General features: G+C 45.1%; 1 protein-coding gene across 3 annotated transcripts in view; it reads right to left on the bottom strand.

Annotated features, from left to right (window-relative positions):
- The window catches only part of LOC142590703 (dermonecrotic toxin SPH-like), a 188,361-nt gene that overhangs the window by 17,851 nt on the left and 153,548 nt on the right, over nucleotides 1-16,962 (bottom strand). For all 3 annotated transcript variants that reach the window (XM_075703120.1, XM_075703119.1, XM_075703121.1), the window contains one exon: nucleotides 12,296-12,524. In XM_075703120.1, coding sequence (XP_075559235.1) covers nucleotides 12,296-12,524 — 229 coding nt within the window. The remainder of the gene's footprint in view (nucleotides 1-12,295; nucleotides 12,525-16,962) is intronic.

Below are 16,962 nucleotides of genomic sequence, written 5' to 3'. Positions count from 1 at the left end.
TTATTTCATCCTTTTCCTAATGCGTAGTACCCGGCAAGTAGTATCTTCTAGCGGTTATTAATCAATAACCGAACGGAAAGAAGTAGCGCCTGCCAGCAAACACAGAAAGTGGCTTATCTGTTTTGGCTGTTCTCAGTAAACAAACGAAGAGAAAGTCAGTGAGACAAAGTTGTTTACATGTGATATGCACGAGTTCTGCTTCAAAGAAATATTTCGAAGGGAATTTTTCATCCTTAATGCGCTCATTGTACTCTTTTTCTAACAGTATGCAGCAATAGTATCTAGTGAAAAAAGTTTCTTCTAGCTCTCATAATTCAATAACTAAACGCAAGGAAGTCATTTTGTTTCAAAGGAAATTTTTCGAAAGAATTTTTTTATCCTGAATACGTTCATTTTATTCTTTTCGTAATGCATAGTGCCCTGTAAAAAAGTATCTTCTAGCTATCATAAATCAATGACCAAACGCAAAGAAGTAGTTTTGTTTCAAACGAAATTTTTGGAAAGGAATTTTTCCTCCCCAATAACATCCCGGTAACAGGCGCTGATACAGGAAGGCGAGAATACACAAACAACAATATTTTATTCCCTATGTAGGAACCGATATCACTCTATTGAGGAGAAAAAGAATGACAACCCATCACCACTAAATACGTCGTGTATTGTGCTGGATGAAAACATATGACTTCATAAGAACGGAGCGATAGTGAAGGCACGCTGGCGCATTTCTCGCCATTTTAATGGGTCGCGAAAGCTTGAAAAAAATGTCATGTTGACGTTGCTTATGATTTTTCGCTGACTTAGTAGTCCGTCTTCAGCAAGCATGACTTTACACTTAGAGCTCATGCATTGTTCCATTGGACATTGTTCCATGAGGTATACGTCCCATGAGGCAGAAAATCCGGAGTGATCACGCGTAATTTGGCAAAACATGGCGGCCGGCGCAAAGAGTAAAACTCGTAAGAAGTGCTGGGCTCACGCCAAAGCTCTCATCGATGTTCATGTAAACAAAGTAAATTAGCGCAATGAAAAGAAAATTTAGTACGTGTGGGCATGCGCAGGAATGAAACCCTGGCATTCCGGTGCGAGACGAGCACGCTTTTCCGACTCCGCCGCTGCTCCATGGTTCTGTCTGAGTACAGTTGCTCCTGGTGCGTGTTTCAATGCACACGTCACGTTGCAGCCACCTGGCTGCGACTTTACAGAGGGCTGAAGTGAATTACCTTACATACTCGGGCGATTTCTACGCCCACATAAAAGCCGCACCCTTGATTTTTGAGAAAGTTAGTAATGTTATCTGTCGTGTATTGCGAGACTTTCTATGGTATTCTTTAATATGTTGCAAAACGAGGCAGCCGTGCCGATTTTCCGGTGACTCCAGGTAGCAAGAGCATATGCTCCGAGATTCAGTGGCTGCCTCCGAGACTGCTCCCAGGCTTCACCATTTCTTTTCATCCGGCAGGTGTCGTGCAACGGGAACAGCCAAGAATAGCCAGAGCCAGTGCGAGCACGTATTGCAGTTGAACAAAGGCAATTACCACCAAGAATATTTGCGAAAAAAATGTCTTTTTCACGGTGTAATGGCCGCACCCCCGATTTTCACCCGAAATCTCGGAAAAAACCTGCGGCCTGTACACACGTATATACTTAGGTTGCTTCACATTGGAGCAAGCCGGAGTATGGAGAATTAAGGTTAGTACAAATTACACCAAGGTGGAGTAAGGTGGATTAAGGTAGAGCTGTGAAAGACACGGGGCAATGTGTGACATCACGTATAATGAACGTAACTACGAATGCTTTCACATTCAAATCACGCATGGATACTTAGGTGACACAATTTTTATTGTTCAAGCGCAACGCCACTAAGACGTTCAAGTAAACGGGCTCCTACAGTAAGACAAGTTGTTGGGCTAATCGGTTCTTGGAATCAGCAAAATGATAAACCGCGCGAGGAAGACAGAACTTGAACAGACGTGTCTGTGCGTACATGCTTCTGTGCACGTCCTCTTTTCCTCGCGTAGTTTAAAATTTTGCTGAGGCTACTAATAGCCGCATTTTCAGAGGCGTTGATTGTCAGGAATCCTTTGACCGGGATCACATACCGGGATCTGGCGGCAAGTCTTTGTTCGTCGCCAAAGTTCGAAGTGGATACCTTGATCTCCCACGTGTCGGCGAGGAGGTACATATGCTAATTCTTTGTAGCCTTGGTATGGTCTTGGTGATGCCACGGACACTTGAGAAGTAGATGTGCCAATGGCTCTGATAGGTATGAAGTGTCGGCTGGATCCAATGCCTGAGGACGTCATGGGTGTAGGTGTTACTTTGGAATCTGGAAAATGTGGTGCTTTCCTCTTTGGTCAGCTTGGGATGAGGTGGTGCGTGCTCCCTGCGTCCCAGTTGGTAGTGTTAGAGCATGGCGTTATACGTGGGTGGCAGAATCTCTACTTCCATTGTGGCGATGAATGGCCGACGGTCTCGTGAGGCTGCGAGAGAGGCCCGGATGACGTGAGCAGAGGCCAGGCCTGACCAATTTCGTTTCCCTTGAGGTCCTTGTGCCCTGGTGCCGACGTGATCAAGCAGTATGTGAGCTCAGTGCTTCCGTTCTTCAGAATCTTGACTGCACCAACGGAGATTGGGCCTCTCGTATAGTTGCGTGCTGCGAATTGGGAGTCCACGCAAACTGCCGCGGATTGCGTGCACGTAGGGGTGGCGAAGGCAATCGGCGCTTCTGCCCTGTTCTCGGAGAGTGACGGTGACGGGCGCCAGTTCTTTGCTTCTGGAGTCGACCAGTTTCAGGGCGTGGGTGGTTTTGGCCGAGTATTTCGCCGCGTCAACGTAGCGAACATATGTATCGTGCTTACGTCGTCATCGGATGGCAACGCCTCGAACGAGTGGCGTCACCCATGATGCTAGGGATGGATGTATGTTGTGCCGTAGTTTTACGATTCTCACGGATGCTCTTAGCTATGGCGGTATCTTGACCTTACGGCCCGCGTCGGAGACGTAGCATCTCCCCTAGCCGAGGCGTGCAAAAACCGATCTGCCTATCGCCACGAGCTTCAGCCTCTCATGTTGGATGGTCTTCTGTGCTTTCAACAACGGGCGCCACTTTGATGAGTCGGGTGGTTGACGCCACGTTTGGTTGTCCCATGGCGTGCTTCGTAGCTTTGCGTATGAGCGTATTTATCTCGACTTCAGAGCTCTTGAGAGCTAGATTCGCGGTTCAATACATTATTGTGCTGGTTATCAGACCTTGAACCACTCTGACTATGTTAGTCATATCAAAAGAAGCCAACAAACATTGACCCCAAGAACAACATGGGGGAAATTTCTTGTGCTTAATAAATGAAATGAAGAAACGATAAGTTAATGGAAATTAAAGTGAATGAAAAAACAACTTGCCGATGGTGGGAACCGAACACAACCCTCGCATTTCGCTTGCGATGCTCTACCAACTGAGCTACCACTGCGCCCCTTTCCCATCCACTTTCTTGGGTATTTATGTGTCCTAGTAGAACCTGGGAGTGTTAGCCAGCGCCACCACCCACAGACCTTGGCGGCGGACGTGAAACGTCCTTTTTGCCGCAGGCGTCACGAGAACGTGATCTTTTTGGGTGAAGGCAACTGGTCAATAAACCCACATATGCTACCTGTAGGCATCAATGTTGCCGGATAGGAGACCCTCGTTATGTGATAAAGGGGAAGAAAGGGGGTTAACCGAGGGGCCCGATTTTTATTAGTCATATCATAAGAAGCAAACAAACACTGACACCAAGCACAAAATAGGGGAAATTACTTGGGCTTAATAAATGAAATAAAGAAGCGATAAGTCTGTCGTAGTTAAAGTGGGTGAAAAAACGACTTGCCGCAGGTGTGAACCTGCGGCAAGTTGTTATTTCATCCGCTCTCTGTTGCGTCGTGTTCGCACGGCAGTGCACTCTTGCGTTCTTGTGTTCTGTTGGTATTATTATTTTTTCTTTCATCGCAATAAATGCTTCAATTGTGATTCAGCGCATTGGTGTTTATGTATCTGTGTGCGTTTCCTGCAGAGTTTCACAGCATTAGCCACGTTGCACCTACTAGCCATGCTTAGGAGCATGCTTAGCGTCGATCTTTGCAAATATTTATCGGTAGGATGCGACCGATACTAATGGCAAGCTTCCAAATGACAGACACTGGGAATGTTTTGATGTGTGGCTCATTTTGAGCTCTATAAAACTATAGTGAACCGCACGACAATAACATTCTGCCAGGATTTTGGATGTGTTTGGCTCTTTAGAAAAAAGCTGCTGTTTCAGACGTCTGAGGTTCCTCATGACGATAGAATGCAGTTTTTACACATGCAATCTCATTTTAGTATAGACAACATGTGCTAGCTTAAGAGCGCTATTTTTTGAATAGCCTCCTTGCATATAGGTGAGCACACTCCATGTTAGCAAAATGTTGCTTTGCAAGGTCGTGTCCTTGGGAAGGACTTTAAATATCTTTCTATACCCAAGTCAGTGCCAACATTCTATGAGTAGATGGAAATCACACAGGTGGTATAATTAGATTGGTGTCAATGCCTTCGAAATTGCAGAAACTTCTGAAATTACCGACGAATGAAATCAACTAAACAATTCATTTACAGGTACCCACGTCACCCATCATTCTACATTCACAAAGTCACGTATACGCTTAAAATAACTGCATAAGAAGTGGGCGTGTAAAGTCTCTTTCATGCACACGACAAAATTTATGTTCTTTGCAGGAGGAACACCGCAAATTTTGCGAAACAAAGCTCCAAAGAGAAGCTTGTGGAAAAATATTTCTCAAATGTTAGAGTGCCGTGCTCTGTATGATACCACTTTTCTCTGGGTGTTACTACGTCGGCGAAACAAACTTGAGTAATAATGATAAATTTTGAAAACAGGGGTACTTGGCTGAAAGGATCAGTCAGCAGCCATCTAGTTCAAGAATATGATAAATTTAACCGTGAGCTCATGCTAAAAAAATGATCAACTAGTCTCTACGTCCTCCGATATCAGTCCTGTTTACCAACGTCCTCAGAATTCCTAATAAATAGGAGCCCTTATCATCCCCAATAGACTCCTGCGACGCCCTAATTGTTGCCTGAACCGAAACATGGTTGCCACATAATGTCAATGACGTTGATTTTTTTCATTGCGCACAGAACTACATTTTGCCCGATTGCGATCGCACTGCGCATTGAGGAGGCGGTGTTCTCTTGACGGTATCAAAAGACATACCTTCATTTTCCATCAGCGTTAGCAGGGCTCTTGAAACTGTCTGGGCTTCCATTACCCTTGGTCATCAAGCCATAATAATAGTTGTATTCTACCGCCCACCCTCTACGTCATCTTTATTTGCCAATTAATTCTATGACAATATTTACCAACTAGCAATCACTCTCCGTCATCGTCCACTATGGACAATGACGGAGATAATATACTCGGCGACTGCAACTTTCTTTACATTACGTGTGGAACAATGACTAACCCTCGCTGTTGGTGTTTTCTCAACTATCTAAGGAGTTTTTTTACGTGTGTTCTGTTTTTTTCGTTTTCAGAACTCGCGGTCGATCCTTTGCAGTCCTCCGACAATGTATCAAATACACGTCACCTAATTCTAACTTCCCATCCGGACCTCATATCTTCAATGACGCATTCACCTGGCATAAGCGATGATTTTCTTCTTCATTTCGGTTTTAACCTAACTGGTCCCAAGAACACTAAACAACGGAATAATATACACTATAAGAAAAAAGTCCGGCTTTGTCGCAATTAACAGAGAATTAACGTCATTTACAGACGACTTCCGTCCTGATATTGAGAACCGTACAGTCCAGACTAACTGGAACTTGTTCGTTATGAAAATAAACGAACTACCCACCTAAACGTATACCGACTCGGAAAATTGTTTAAATTCACAAGCGCCCTGGTATGGTAGCCATATCAAGCGGCTTGCCAACAGAAACGTTTTTTTGCATGGCTAAAAGCTCACCCACCGAATCGAGGAAGGCTAATTACAAATTAGCATTTCGTACTTACATAAGTGCCTCAATGGTTGCAAAGCATAAATTTTTGTCTGCCACTTTTCCATCAATTGTATCAAATAACGTTAAAAACTTTTGGAGAAAACTAAGATGTCATTAACTCGCGTTTGTTCCCTCACCCAATCTGCTCTTTTATTATCCCTTAACGTTACACCTATCATTCTTCTTTCCATAGCTCGTTGCGTCGTCCTCAATTCGAGTAGAACCCTTTTTGTAAGCCACCAGGTTTCTGCCCCGTAGGTGAGTACTGGTCTTACTACTACTAGTACAGCTATTATAGACTTTTCTCTTGAGGGATAATGGCAACCTGCTGTTCATGATCTGAGAATGCCTGCCAAACGCACCCCAGCCCATTCTTATTCTTCTGATTATCTCCGTCTCATGATCCACATCCGCCGTCACTACCTGCCCTAAGTAGATGGATTCGCTTACGACTTCCAGTGCCTCGCTACCTATTGTAAATTGCTGTTCTCTTCCGAGACTGTTAAACATTACTTTAGTTTTCTGCAGATTAATTTTTAGACCCACTCTTCTCCTTTGCCTCTCCAGGTCAGTGAGCATGCATTGCAAATGGTCCCCTGAGTTACTAAGCAAGGCAATATCATGAGCGAATCGCATGTTCTAAGGTATTCTCCATTAAGTTTTAACCCATATTCTTCCCAATCCAGGTCTCTGAATACCTCCTGTAAACACGCTGTGAATAGCATTGGAGAGATCGTATCCCCCTGCCTGACGGCTTTCTTTATTGGGATTTTGTTGCTTTCTTTATGAAGGACTATGGTGGCTGTGGAGCCGCTATAGATATCTTTCAGTATTTTTACATACGGCTCGTCTACACCCTAGGTCGTAATGCCTCCATGACTGCTGAGGTTTCGATGGAATCAAACGCTTTCCCGTAATCAATGAAAAGTGTATATAAGGGTTGGTTATATTCCGCACATTTCTCTATCACCTGATTGATCGTGTGAATATGGTCTATTGTTGAGTAGCCTTTACGGATTACCGCCTGGTCCTTTGTTTGAAAGAAGTCTAAGGTGTTCCTGATTCTATTTGCGATTATCTTAGTAAATAGTTTGAAGGCAACTGACGGTAAGCTGATCGGTCTATAATTTTTCAAGTCTTTGGCGTCCCCTTTCTTATGGATTAGGATTACGTTAGCGTTATTAAAAGATTCCGGTACGCTCGAGGTCATGAGGCATTGAGTATACAGGGTGGACAGTTTCTCTAGAACAATCTGTCCACCATCCTTCAACAGATCTGCTGTTACCCGATCCTCCCCAGCTGTTTTCGCCATTTGCATATGTCCCTAGGTTTTCTTTACTTCTTCTGGCGTTACCTGTGGGATTTCGAATTCCTCTAGACTTTTTCTCTTCCATTATCGTCGTGGGTACCACTGGTGCTGTATAAATCTCTATAGAACTCCTCAGCCACTTGAACTATCTCATCCATATTAGTAATGATATTGACGGCTTTGTCTCTTAAGGCATACATCTGATTCTGGCCAATTCCTGGTTTCTTGTTTACTGCTTTTAGGCTTCCTGCGTTCCTGAGAGCATGTTCAATTCTATCCATACTATACTTCCGTTTGTCAACTCTCTTTCGCTTGTTGATTAACTTCGAAAGTTGTGCCAGTTCTATTCTAGCTGTAGGGTTAGAGGCTTTCAAACATTGGCGTTTCTTGATCAGAGCTTTCGTCTCCTGCGATAGTTTACTGGTATCCTGCCTAAGGGAGTTACCACCGACTTCGGTTGCACACTCCTTAATGATGTCCACAAGATTGTCGTTCATTGCTTCAACACTAAGGTCCTCTTCCTGAGTTAAAGCCGAATACGTGTTCTCTAGCTTGATCTGGAATCCCTCTATTTTCCCTCTTACCGCTAACTCATTGATCGGCTTCTAATGTACCAGTTTCTGCCGTTCCCTCCTCAGGTCTAGGCTAATTCGAGTTCTTGCCATCCTGTGGTCACTGCAGCGCACCTTGCTGAGCGCGTCCACATCTTCTATGATGCCAGGGTTAGCGCAGAGTATGAGGTCTATTTCACTTCTAGTCTCGCCGTTCGGGCTCTTCCATGTTCACTTTCGCCTATCCCGCTTGCGGAAGAAGGTATCCGCATATTATTCTGTTCCGCAAACTCTACTAATAACTCTCCCCTGCTATTCCTAGTGCTTTTGCCATATTCCCCGCTGCCTTGTCTCCAGCCTGCTTCTTGCCTACCTTGGCATTAAAGTCGCCCATTAGTAAAGTGTATTTTGTTTTCCCTCTACCCATCGCCGATTCCACGTCTTCATAGAAGCTTTCGACTACCTGGTCGTCATGACTGGATGTAGGTGCGTAGACATGTACAACCTTCATTTTTTACCTCTTATTAGGTTTCACAACAAGACCTGCCACCCTCTCGTTAATGCTATAGAATTCCTCTACGTTACCAAGTATATTCTTATTAATTCGTTCTCGTCTCTCCGCTAAGCCCCGGTAGCACAGGGCGTGCTCGTTTTTAGCACTGTATATGCTTCTTTTGGCCTCCTAACTTCACTGAGCCCTATTGTATCCCATTTACTACCCTCTAATTCCTCCAATAGCACTGCTAGACTCGGCTCACTAAGTAACGTTCTAACGTTAAACGTTGCCAGGTTCATATTCCAATGGCGGCCTTCCGGAGCCAGGGATTCTTAGCACCCTCTGCTGCGTCGCAGGTCTGACCACCGCCGTGGTCAGTTGCTTCACAGCTGCTGGTTACTGAGGGCCGTCGTTTGATTGTTGTGTTCATATAGGAGGTTGTGGCCAAGTACTGCACCAGGGTGACCAATCCTGCTCTGGTGAGGGAGCGCGTTACCGGTTCTTGTCACCGGGATCAGGCCACACTCCAGGCCTGTTTATGCAATTTTATCAACACGCGGATTTTTTTTATCCGGTGGAAAATGGCCGGCACCGTGATTCGAACCACGGACCTCTTGCACGCGAGGCGGGTGTTCTTCCTCTACGCCACCGCTGCACTATATACAAATGCCTCCAATTAATGTTGTAACTTCTCGTGTCCTAAATCTAATTATTTCTAACAATATTACCTCGTCTCCCGGCTATGAATCAATTGACACAACATTCCTAGTAAGCACTAATGATCTTAGTTCACTTATTCTTACAAAGATTCTTCAGCAGTCCCTAGACCCGTCCACACTACCTAAAGAATGGACGATCGGGAAGGTCATTCCCTTCATAATTCAGGTAACAAAAATTAAACAAATACCTACCGTCCCATCTCGTGGACAAGTATATGCGGTAAACTACTTGAACACAATATTTTTTACCTTGTTAAATTCCCCAAATTTACATCATTTTTCACCCCATCTCAGCATGGCTGTCGCAAACTTCCCCATACGAAACACTTCTGGCTTCATTCACTCACGAGCTACATCAAATTTTGGATCGTTTTTCTTTTGCCGACTGCATTTTCTTAGATTCCTCTAAAACGCTTGTCAAGGTTTGCTCTTGAACAAATGAAATAAACTAAATCTAGATCCTAACCTTCTCACGTGGATTAAGCTCTTTCTAACAATCAGCACTCAGTTTGTTACAGTTAATGTTTTTATTTCTCCTTTCAGCGATGTACGTTCTTGGGTACCACAAGTTTCAGTTCTGGGCCCTCTTATTTTTCTCAATGATGTTGAAGACAACCCTGCTACACTGTCTTCCAACGTACACTTGTTCTCTGATGACTGCGTTATTTCTCGCGATGTAACCAATAATACCGACGTTAACAGGTTGCAACTCGACCTTGACGCAATATCCAGCAGACGTAACTCGTATTTAATTGAACTATATTAACAAATGTAAAGTGCTACATGTATCCCGTGTGTTTCGCTAACATGTCACTTGCCACTTAAACAGCGTTCCTTTAGAAACGGATAACTCTTACAAGTATTTAGGTGTCCATGTAACTACAAACCTGTCAGCGTCAATTCATACCGAACATATTATTAATAACGCTAACCGTATGTTAGGCTACTAGCGCCTTAACTTCGCTAGCTCCCCTTATAACATAAAACACGTTCTCTAAAAAATTGTAAGAAGTCCTAAAATGGAATACGCTATTTCTGTATGCGGTACTGGCCTAGATGACCTGAAAACGGCTTTAAAGCTTGTCTAGAATAACTTAGTTCGCCTTACCTTTTGTAATTATAATATACCTACGAGCATTTCATTGATACCCATTCGTAGTCTTTTTTCGCCGTCTGTTCGACGTAGCATTGCACGTCTAGCACTGTTTCATAGGCTTTATCATCATCCTACACTGTACACGCAATTCTTTACACAATCCCATTACGTTTAACAGCGTGTTGATTACTGTCGCAAAGTTCGGGCCTATCTATGCCTCACAAGGCATTTTTCAGTCTTTTTTCCCTCAAATATATATAGATTGGGAACCACCTTCCCATTGATATCGCAAATACTACTGATAACAGCCTTTTTCATGAAAAGTTAGTTTGCATTCTGTGACCAAGAACTTCTTTTCTTGTGATACAGCAGCTAACATTCTATACAAAGAAACCTCTTGTTCTCTAGCATCGTGTTTCGTTCATATTATATTTGCGTTTTGTTTACTTTGTAAGTTCCACATTTTATTTTGTACCACTCCCTTCTATAATGCCTTTGGTCCTGAGTAAATGATCAATAAATAAAAATAAATTTAATTTAAACTCCTTGAGCAACATGAGCGCCAAATTTCTTAAACCTTCGCCTCCTATTACAGTGGAAAAAGTTGCGGCAGCGTGTGATTGCTATATCCCTAAGAAGTCATGCATAATTATCCAGCACGTGACAACAAATAATAAGTGATGTCATCTGACTTTTTTTTCTCAACTTGTACTGATTGTACTCGCTGTATATATCCACGACGACACGCAGTAAAACTTATTGTTAGTCAGTCCATGTACCTTCAATTATCGAAGCGTGCCAACCAGTTCAACATGACAGGCTATGAAGTGAAGTACGTGGAGCATACGTGGTTTGAGGACGGAGTCCGCTAAAGCTTGGCCGGGGTAATTTGAAACTATTTCGAACGATTTTTCTTCTCTAGTGAAACTAAAATTAGTCGATGATGACATTTATTATCTATGCTACTTTTCCTAAATTTGCATGTGCAGTATCAGGAAAAGGTACTTTTTTGTGATATGCAAAAGCGATAGAGATACTGTGTCGATTTGCCTGGCTATTTATTTCCACTTTTAATTTCCCACACGCTTATTTCCCACTTTTAATTTTCGTTTTTATACGAGCAAACAGGTATCTTGCATTCTGTACGCAAATTTTCTTTCATATTAGCAGAGAATCAGTCTGCTACATCTTCACTTAGTGCCTCGATGACTGCTATAATCTCTATTGAATTGAATGTGCTTTCAAAGTGCTTCGAAATTTTGCGGTGTGGACTAAAAAATTCAGATTATTGAAAATATTAGTTTACATCATTGAACATGGTCCATAAAGCCGGCCGTTTCACTTGCATGACAGAAAAGCTTTCTTCACAATAATAGAATGCTATCAATTATTCAAAAATATATGGAAAGCGCTAGTGAGTGCACAACTTCTTAGTAGGTCGATATATTCGTTTTCGTCAGTCTGCTTTACGTTAGGATTCTCCAGATTTCTGGTAAACTTCACCTCAAGTGATGTGTCTTATAACGCGATGCAAATATATTGTCACGTGGCAGTGACGGCGATTAATACAGCGGTAGTACAGAATGGCGCAAGTAACTTCTTATTGGATGAACCATCGCCCACAAAAGCAAGATACACTGAAAGCACAGCAATAGCGGTGAACACACTCGGCAATCGTTGAATTATCTAATATGCCGTTCAAGCGCTTCGGCTTTCATAAATGAGTCATCCAAGGTTCCAGGGTAATCGCTGGTGAGCATGAGCCTTCCAGGAAATTCTACACAATTCGCGTCGTACATACAATCAGATTACACAAGCTTTGGCAACAACAGACAGCTGATAGAACCATCGATAACATTCTAGAAACTTCCGAAACATACGAGCACGTCCCGCGCTGAGCAATGACATTTGTCAGGCGGCGACAAGCGTCCCCCCCAAAAAAATATAAACAAGCGCACGTATCAATATTCAGCGGAATATTTTATAATCTTTTATGAGATATTTGTTAGTCTCACTGCTTTGAGCTCGTAGTTATTATCTCAAAAATAAACATCAAATTGGTGGCCATTGCTCCGGCCGTTTTTACGTACTTGATGAAGCGTGTGATAGTAGGAGGGTCGTCGACTGTCCACGCGTAAGCTTTGTCGACGTAGCCATCAACGTCACGGGCCGCCACAATTCCCGGCAGCTGGAAGTTCCCCAGGAAATCCACGAGGCAGTTGGTGATTCCGCCACCTTGCCAGCACTGGCCGTTGATGCCCAGCTGGACGAATGCTTTGCTAATTTCATCCGGGTGTCGGTACGTGCCAAAATCAAACCCTGAGATGTAGCATTCGTATATGAACAAAAGATTGTAAAATAAACGCTTCAAGACAGCGAACACGTGCACTGTTGCGTGTTGTAGCCAAAAGAAGCAAAGAAACAATTTATTTATTTGTTTATTCATTTAACTTAATGAAAGATCAAAATACGTTAACACCTTAACAAAGTAAACTATCCATCAGTGCTGAAAGACACGAATGAGTCCTTAACTTTACAAGATCCACTATAAAAGCAAATGAGGAACAATAGTAATCAGAATTGACAAAAAAGGAAACGCAACAATTATAGCGAATGCCATTTTAACTCAAGGGAAAGATTTCTACATCAAATAAAAACAATTCACAACAGGTTGTTCTCAGAAAGAAACGAATAAGAAGGCGGTAAAATTTTCAACAGTATTTTAGTAAAAGGCAATGGTCGATGTGGCAACTGGAAAAGATGCGGCTTCCAGCCTTAATATTTATTGAAATTATCGCCAAAGCTTGCGTGATCTCCCTGTCACACAAGGTTATACGGAAGGTCATTCCGCAAACGGATAGCTCTGGAAGAGCCGATATGTTCGTCATATCTGCATCAGTACCATGACGGCGTGAGTATCACCGTACATGCGCGCTAAGCCAAAGTAGTTATACAGGCTGTGTGAAGTTCTATGAGCGAGATTATGGTGATTACAACGAAGACGCCAAACAATATAACGGACGAAGGAAGCCGACACAGGAAAACCACGTAGGCGCACGAACAACTGAGCGTTTTATATCTTGACACAGGAATAAATAGCCGCAGCCGAGAATCATAACAAGGAAAAAAGAAAAAACAGTGCCGTCATCTGCATCGCACAACAAAAACGCGATACATAACAGCTTCTAAGTGCCACTCTCAACATACGTCAGTTCCTTTGTCGATAGAGAAACTGAAGGTTCACTGATACAAGCACCACCACGCTTCTTCCATTTTAAGCGCTTCCAAAATCTCCTTTGTCATTCAATCATGAGCTCTGTTCAAAACACAGGTTCTATTAAAATCTGGAATGCACTTTTGAGCACTACAATGAGCAGTAATGTGACCGCAGAGCTCCTTTTCCATCCCATATCGATGCTCATACAATCAGTCATTCAGACATCTGCCAGTGTGGCCTACGCATGATGAACCACACGACAGGGGAACTGAATAAACTTCTTTTTTGACACACCCGACATGCTTCTGCCCATGTTTTGTTGAGCACCCCTGTTTATTTTCCCAATGTCCAGCATTCACATTGGCACACACGAAGCCAAGACGCTTCGTAGCGGAAAATAAAACTCGAACACTAGCTAATTTGCTTACTGTTTTCCGATTGTGAGATATGTCCTGAACATAAGGTATCACAGCGCACCTAGTTCCAGAAGGTCTTGCTCGTCCCTGGTCTACAATGTTGGGTTCCTTGAGCTACCTGAGAATTTTTTCTGCATCAGATTTGACCACATGGTGAGGATAATGTGCCCCTTTGAGGAGGCTGATCTAATAATGATCCTCAAAGCCATCCTGGACCCCACCAAACCCAAAGGAGAAGGACACAGGGCTCTGTAGTGGTTACTGCACACCTACCCAGGTAGGTAACAAGTCATCATCGATGCCATTAAGACCAAGTGCTATGGAGATCCCGCTCCCCCCAACCATGTAGAACACCCTACGCCAGCACAACCCAACCCACTAATGGACAAACTTATCACAGAAAACAAAATGTGAGCGGTCATCGCAGCGAGCACCCGTAACACTGCGCGGGAACGGACCAGGTCACGAACTCTATGACCAGAAACCTGAGAAACAACACTATCTACGCACCCACGGCCTTTCTCAGCCAAGACTTGGAACAGGGATGGTGCCGGCGATGTAGAAACATGCACGAATAATCATGATCCCCAATCCGGGCAAAAAGTTGTCAATTGAAAACCTCATACCCACCAAGCTCACGTCCTGCCTCGGTAAGGTCTACGAGGACATTATAAACACGAGGCTACAGAGACATTTAGAAGACAGCAAACACCTGCCGGACACAATGTTCGGTTTCACGGAGACCTGTCCACACAAGATGTGCTACTCCGAATCAAGGAAGAAGTCCTCAGCAACGTTTGCGGCAGCGGCGAACACGCCCTTCTAGCAATCGACATGAAAGGGGTTTTTGACAACGTCAGCCACGAAGGAATCCTAGAAGGGCTGGTCAAGACCAACTGCGGTGAGCGAACGTACAAGTATGTTCAGAGCTTCCTGAGCCCCGGCGGAGCCGAAGATGGGAGAGATGCAGGCACCAGTGTACCACCCTCCCAACAAGGGAACACCCCAAGGGGCTCTCATCTCACCCATGCTGTTCAGCGTCGCCATGATCGGCCTCGCAAGCAAACTGCAGGAGGTAGCAGATCTTCAGCACGCAACCTACGTAGACGACATAACACTCAGGACCACAGCAAGATCCCCAGTTGAAAAAGAAGAACGGCTGCAAACTGCTACAAATCTCATCCAAGAATACATCAGCCAATGGGGTCTACAATGCTCCCCCAAGAAATCTGAGATCCTACGAGTCTGGCTAGGGCGGGGTGATCACACAGTCGCCACAGGCCTAACAAGATAAATCGAGTTACGCCTCAACGGGGGCCTCATACCAGAGAAGCCATGTGGCTGCAGTCCAACCAGCTGGCCACACACAACCTTACACTCCTCAAAAGCAGTGCCAAGGCGGTATCGCCCATGATCTCGCGCGTAACATTCAAGAACAGCGGCATGAAGGAAAGGGACACCCTCCGACTGGTCAGAAGCCTGGTGGTAAGCAGAATCACATACAGCCTGCCCTACTACCATCTCACACAGTCCGAGACGAAGCAGGCCCACACACCTTTAGTGAGGGCTTTCAAGACCGCTCTCCGCCTGCCGAAGAGTACATCGACTAAAAAATTATTGGCGCTAGGGTTGCACAACACCGTCAGCGAACTGACAGAAGCCCTTTACGTCTCGCAACAACAGGCCGGCCCATGCGCGGAGTCACACGGGCCGGCAGGTCCTACAAACCTTGGGGTTCTTAGCTATAGCAACACGAGCCCAAGAAACGTGTTCGATACCTCGTCACGTCCAGGAGAGGTATCACACTGTCCCCCATACCAGGAAACATATACCCTAACCTACGCTCCGGCAGCACGTAAACAAGGCCCCAATACATGGAGAAAACTTTCAGCTTCCATACCACGGTCTGTTTTACGGAGGCCGCCATGAATGGGAAGAAGAACAAGGGCCAGTGGAAGTGGCATGCGACCGCAGAGGCCACGTTACCGCCGCTGTGTCGACCCACCCCGGCACGATTATGGAAGGCAGACAGCTGGCCATCGCGTTAGCCATCCGCGAAGGCTAACACGCAAACCAACTACTGACGATCCTCACGGATTCCCAGTAGGCCTGCCGGAACTGCCTACAGGAAACAATTGGAAGACCTGCTGCACAAGTCCTAGCCCAAATACTCAAGGAGGGCCCTGAGGCCTCCACCACGCACACCATCCGCTGGATACCGGGCCACACTAGCATAACGGGCAGCCTGCAGGCCGATAGAGCAGCTCGAGGATTCGTACATAACCGAGCAATCATCCCGCCGGCTGCACAAGAACCAGAATCTGTCGACCTCGAGCATTCCGCCGTCTTAAACTACCACAGAGGGCGTCGCTCGCGATATCCACCACCCCATCGAAATCTAAAGACAGAGGATGCCGCTGCCTGGCCTAGGCTCCAGACAGGCGCATACATGAACCCACAAATGTTACATCGCATACACTCCACTGCCTACAGAGACTAATGCCCGGAGATGAGGGCCGCACCAACCATATAACACCTTACGTGGGAGTGCACACTACACAACATAGAACACGCCGACACGAACACCACGAGGGAGCAATGGGAGGCACTGTTGCGCTCCCGCGCATGCGTCTGCCTACACCAAGTGCCGAAGCCCGGCGAGCCTGTCAGCGAGATAAGGTGCTGTCGCGCATGATTGTCCTTGTGAGGAGGGTTCTGTTTCCCTCTCCCTTTGTGAAGGCGAGGCTGGTAAAAAGAACAGCGCAGCCACGCCGGGGATGCTTTGTATCAACCGGCAGCAGCTATGCCGGAATAAAGTGCCGTCGTTCGTCGCTCGGCGTCGTGTTCCTGTCTCTGCTCGGCCAAAACGTAACAGCTAGTGGCAGCGGTGGGATGGCGGATTCCCGGAGGCTCCGCGGCAGCAGTCGGTGAGGCTTTTGGTCTTGTATTCTGTTACGCCGAGCGTTATAATTTCTTGGCATAAACAGGAAATAGTAAAGGCGACTAGAGGGGACTTTCGTCACGGTTGCGGGTAGCCATGGATCTGAATAGCTTGTTAAAAGTAGATTTGTAAGCCTTAGCAGAAGAGCTCCGTGTGGAATGTAGCAAAGCTATTCGAAAACCA

This window comes from Dermacentor variabilis, chromosome 8 (assembly GCF_050947875.1).
Source record: "Dermacentor variabilis isolate Ectoservices chromosome 8, ASM5094787v1, whole genome shotgun sequence".
In the NCBI taxonomy this organism is placed as follows: domain Eukaryota; kingdom Metazoa; phylum Arthropoda; class Arachnida; order Ixodida; family Ixodidae; genus Dermacentor; species Dermacentor variabilis.
This window is presented reverse-complemented; position numbering and strand designations above follow the sequence as displayed.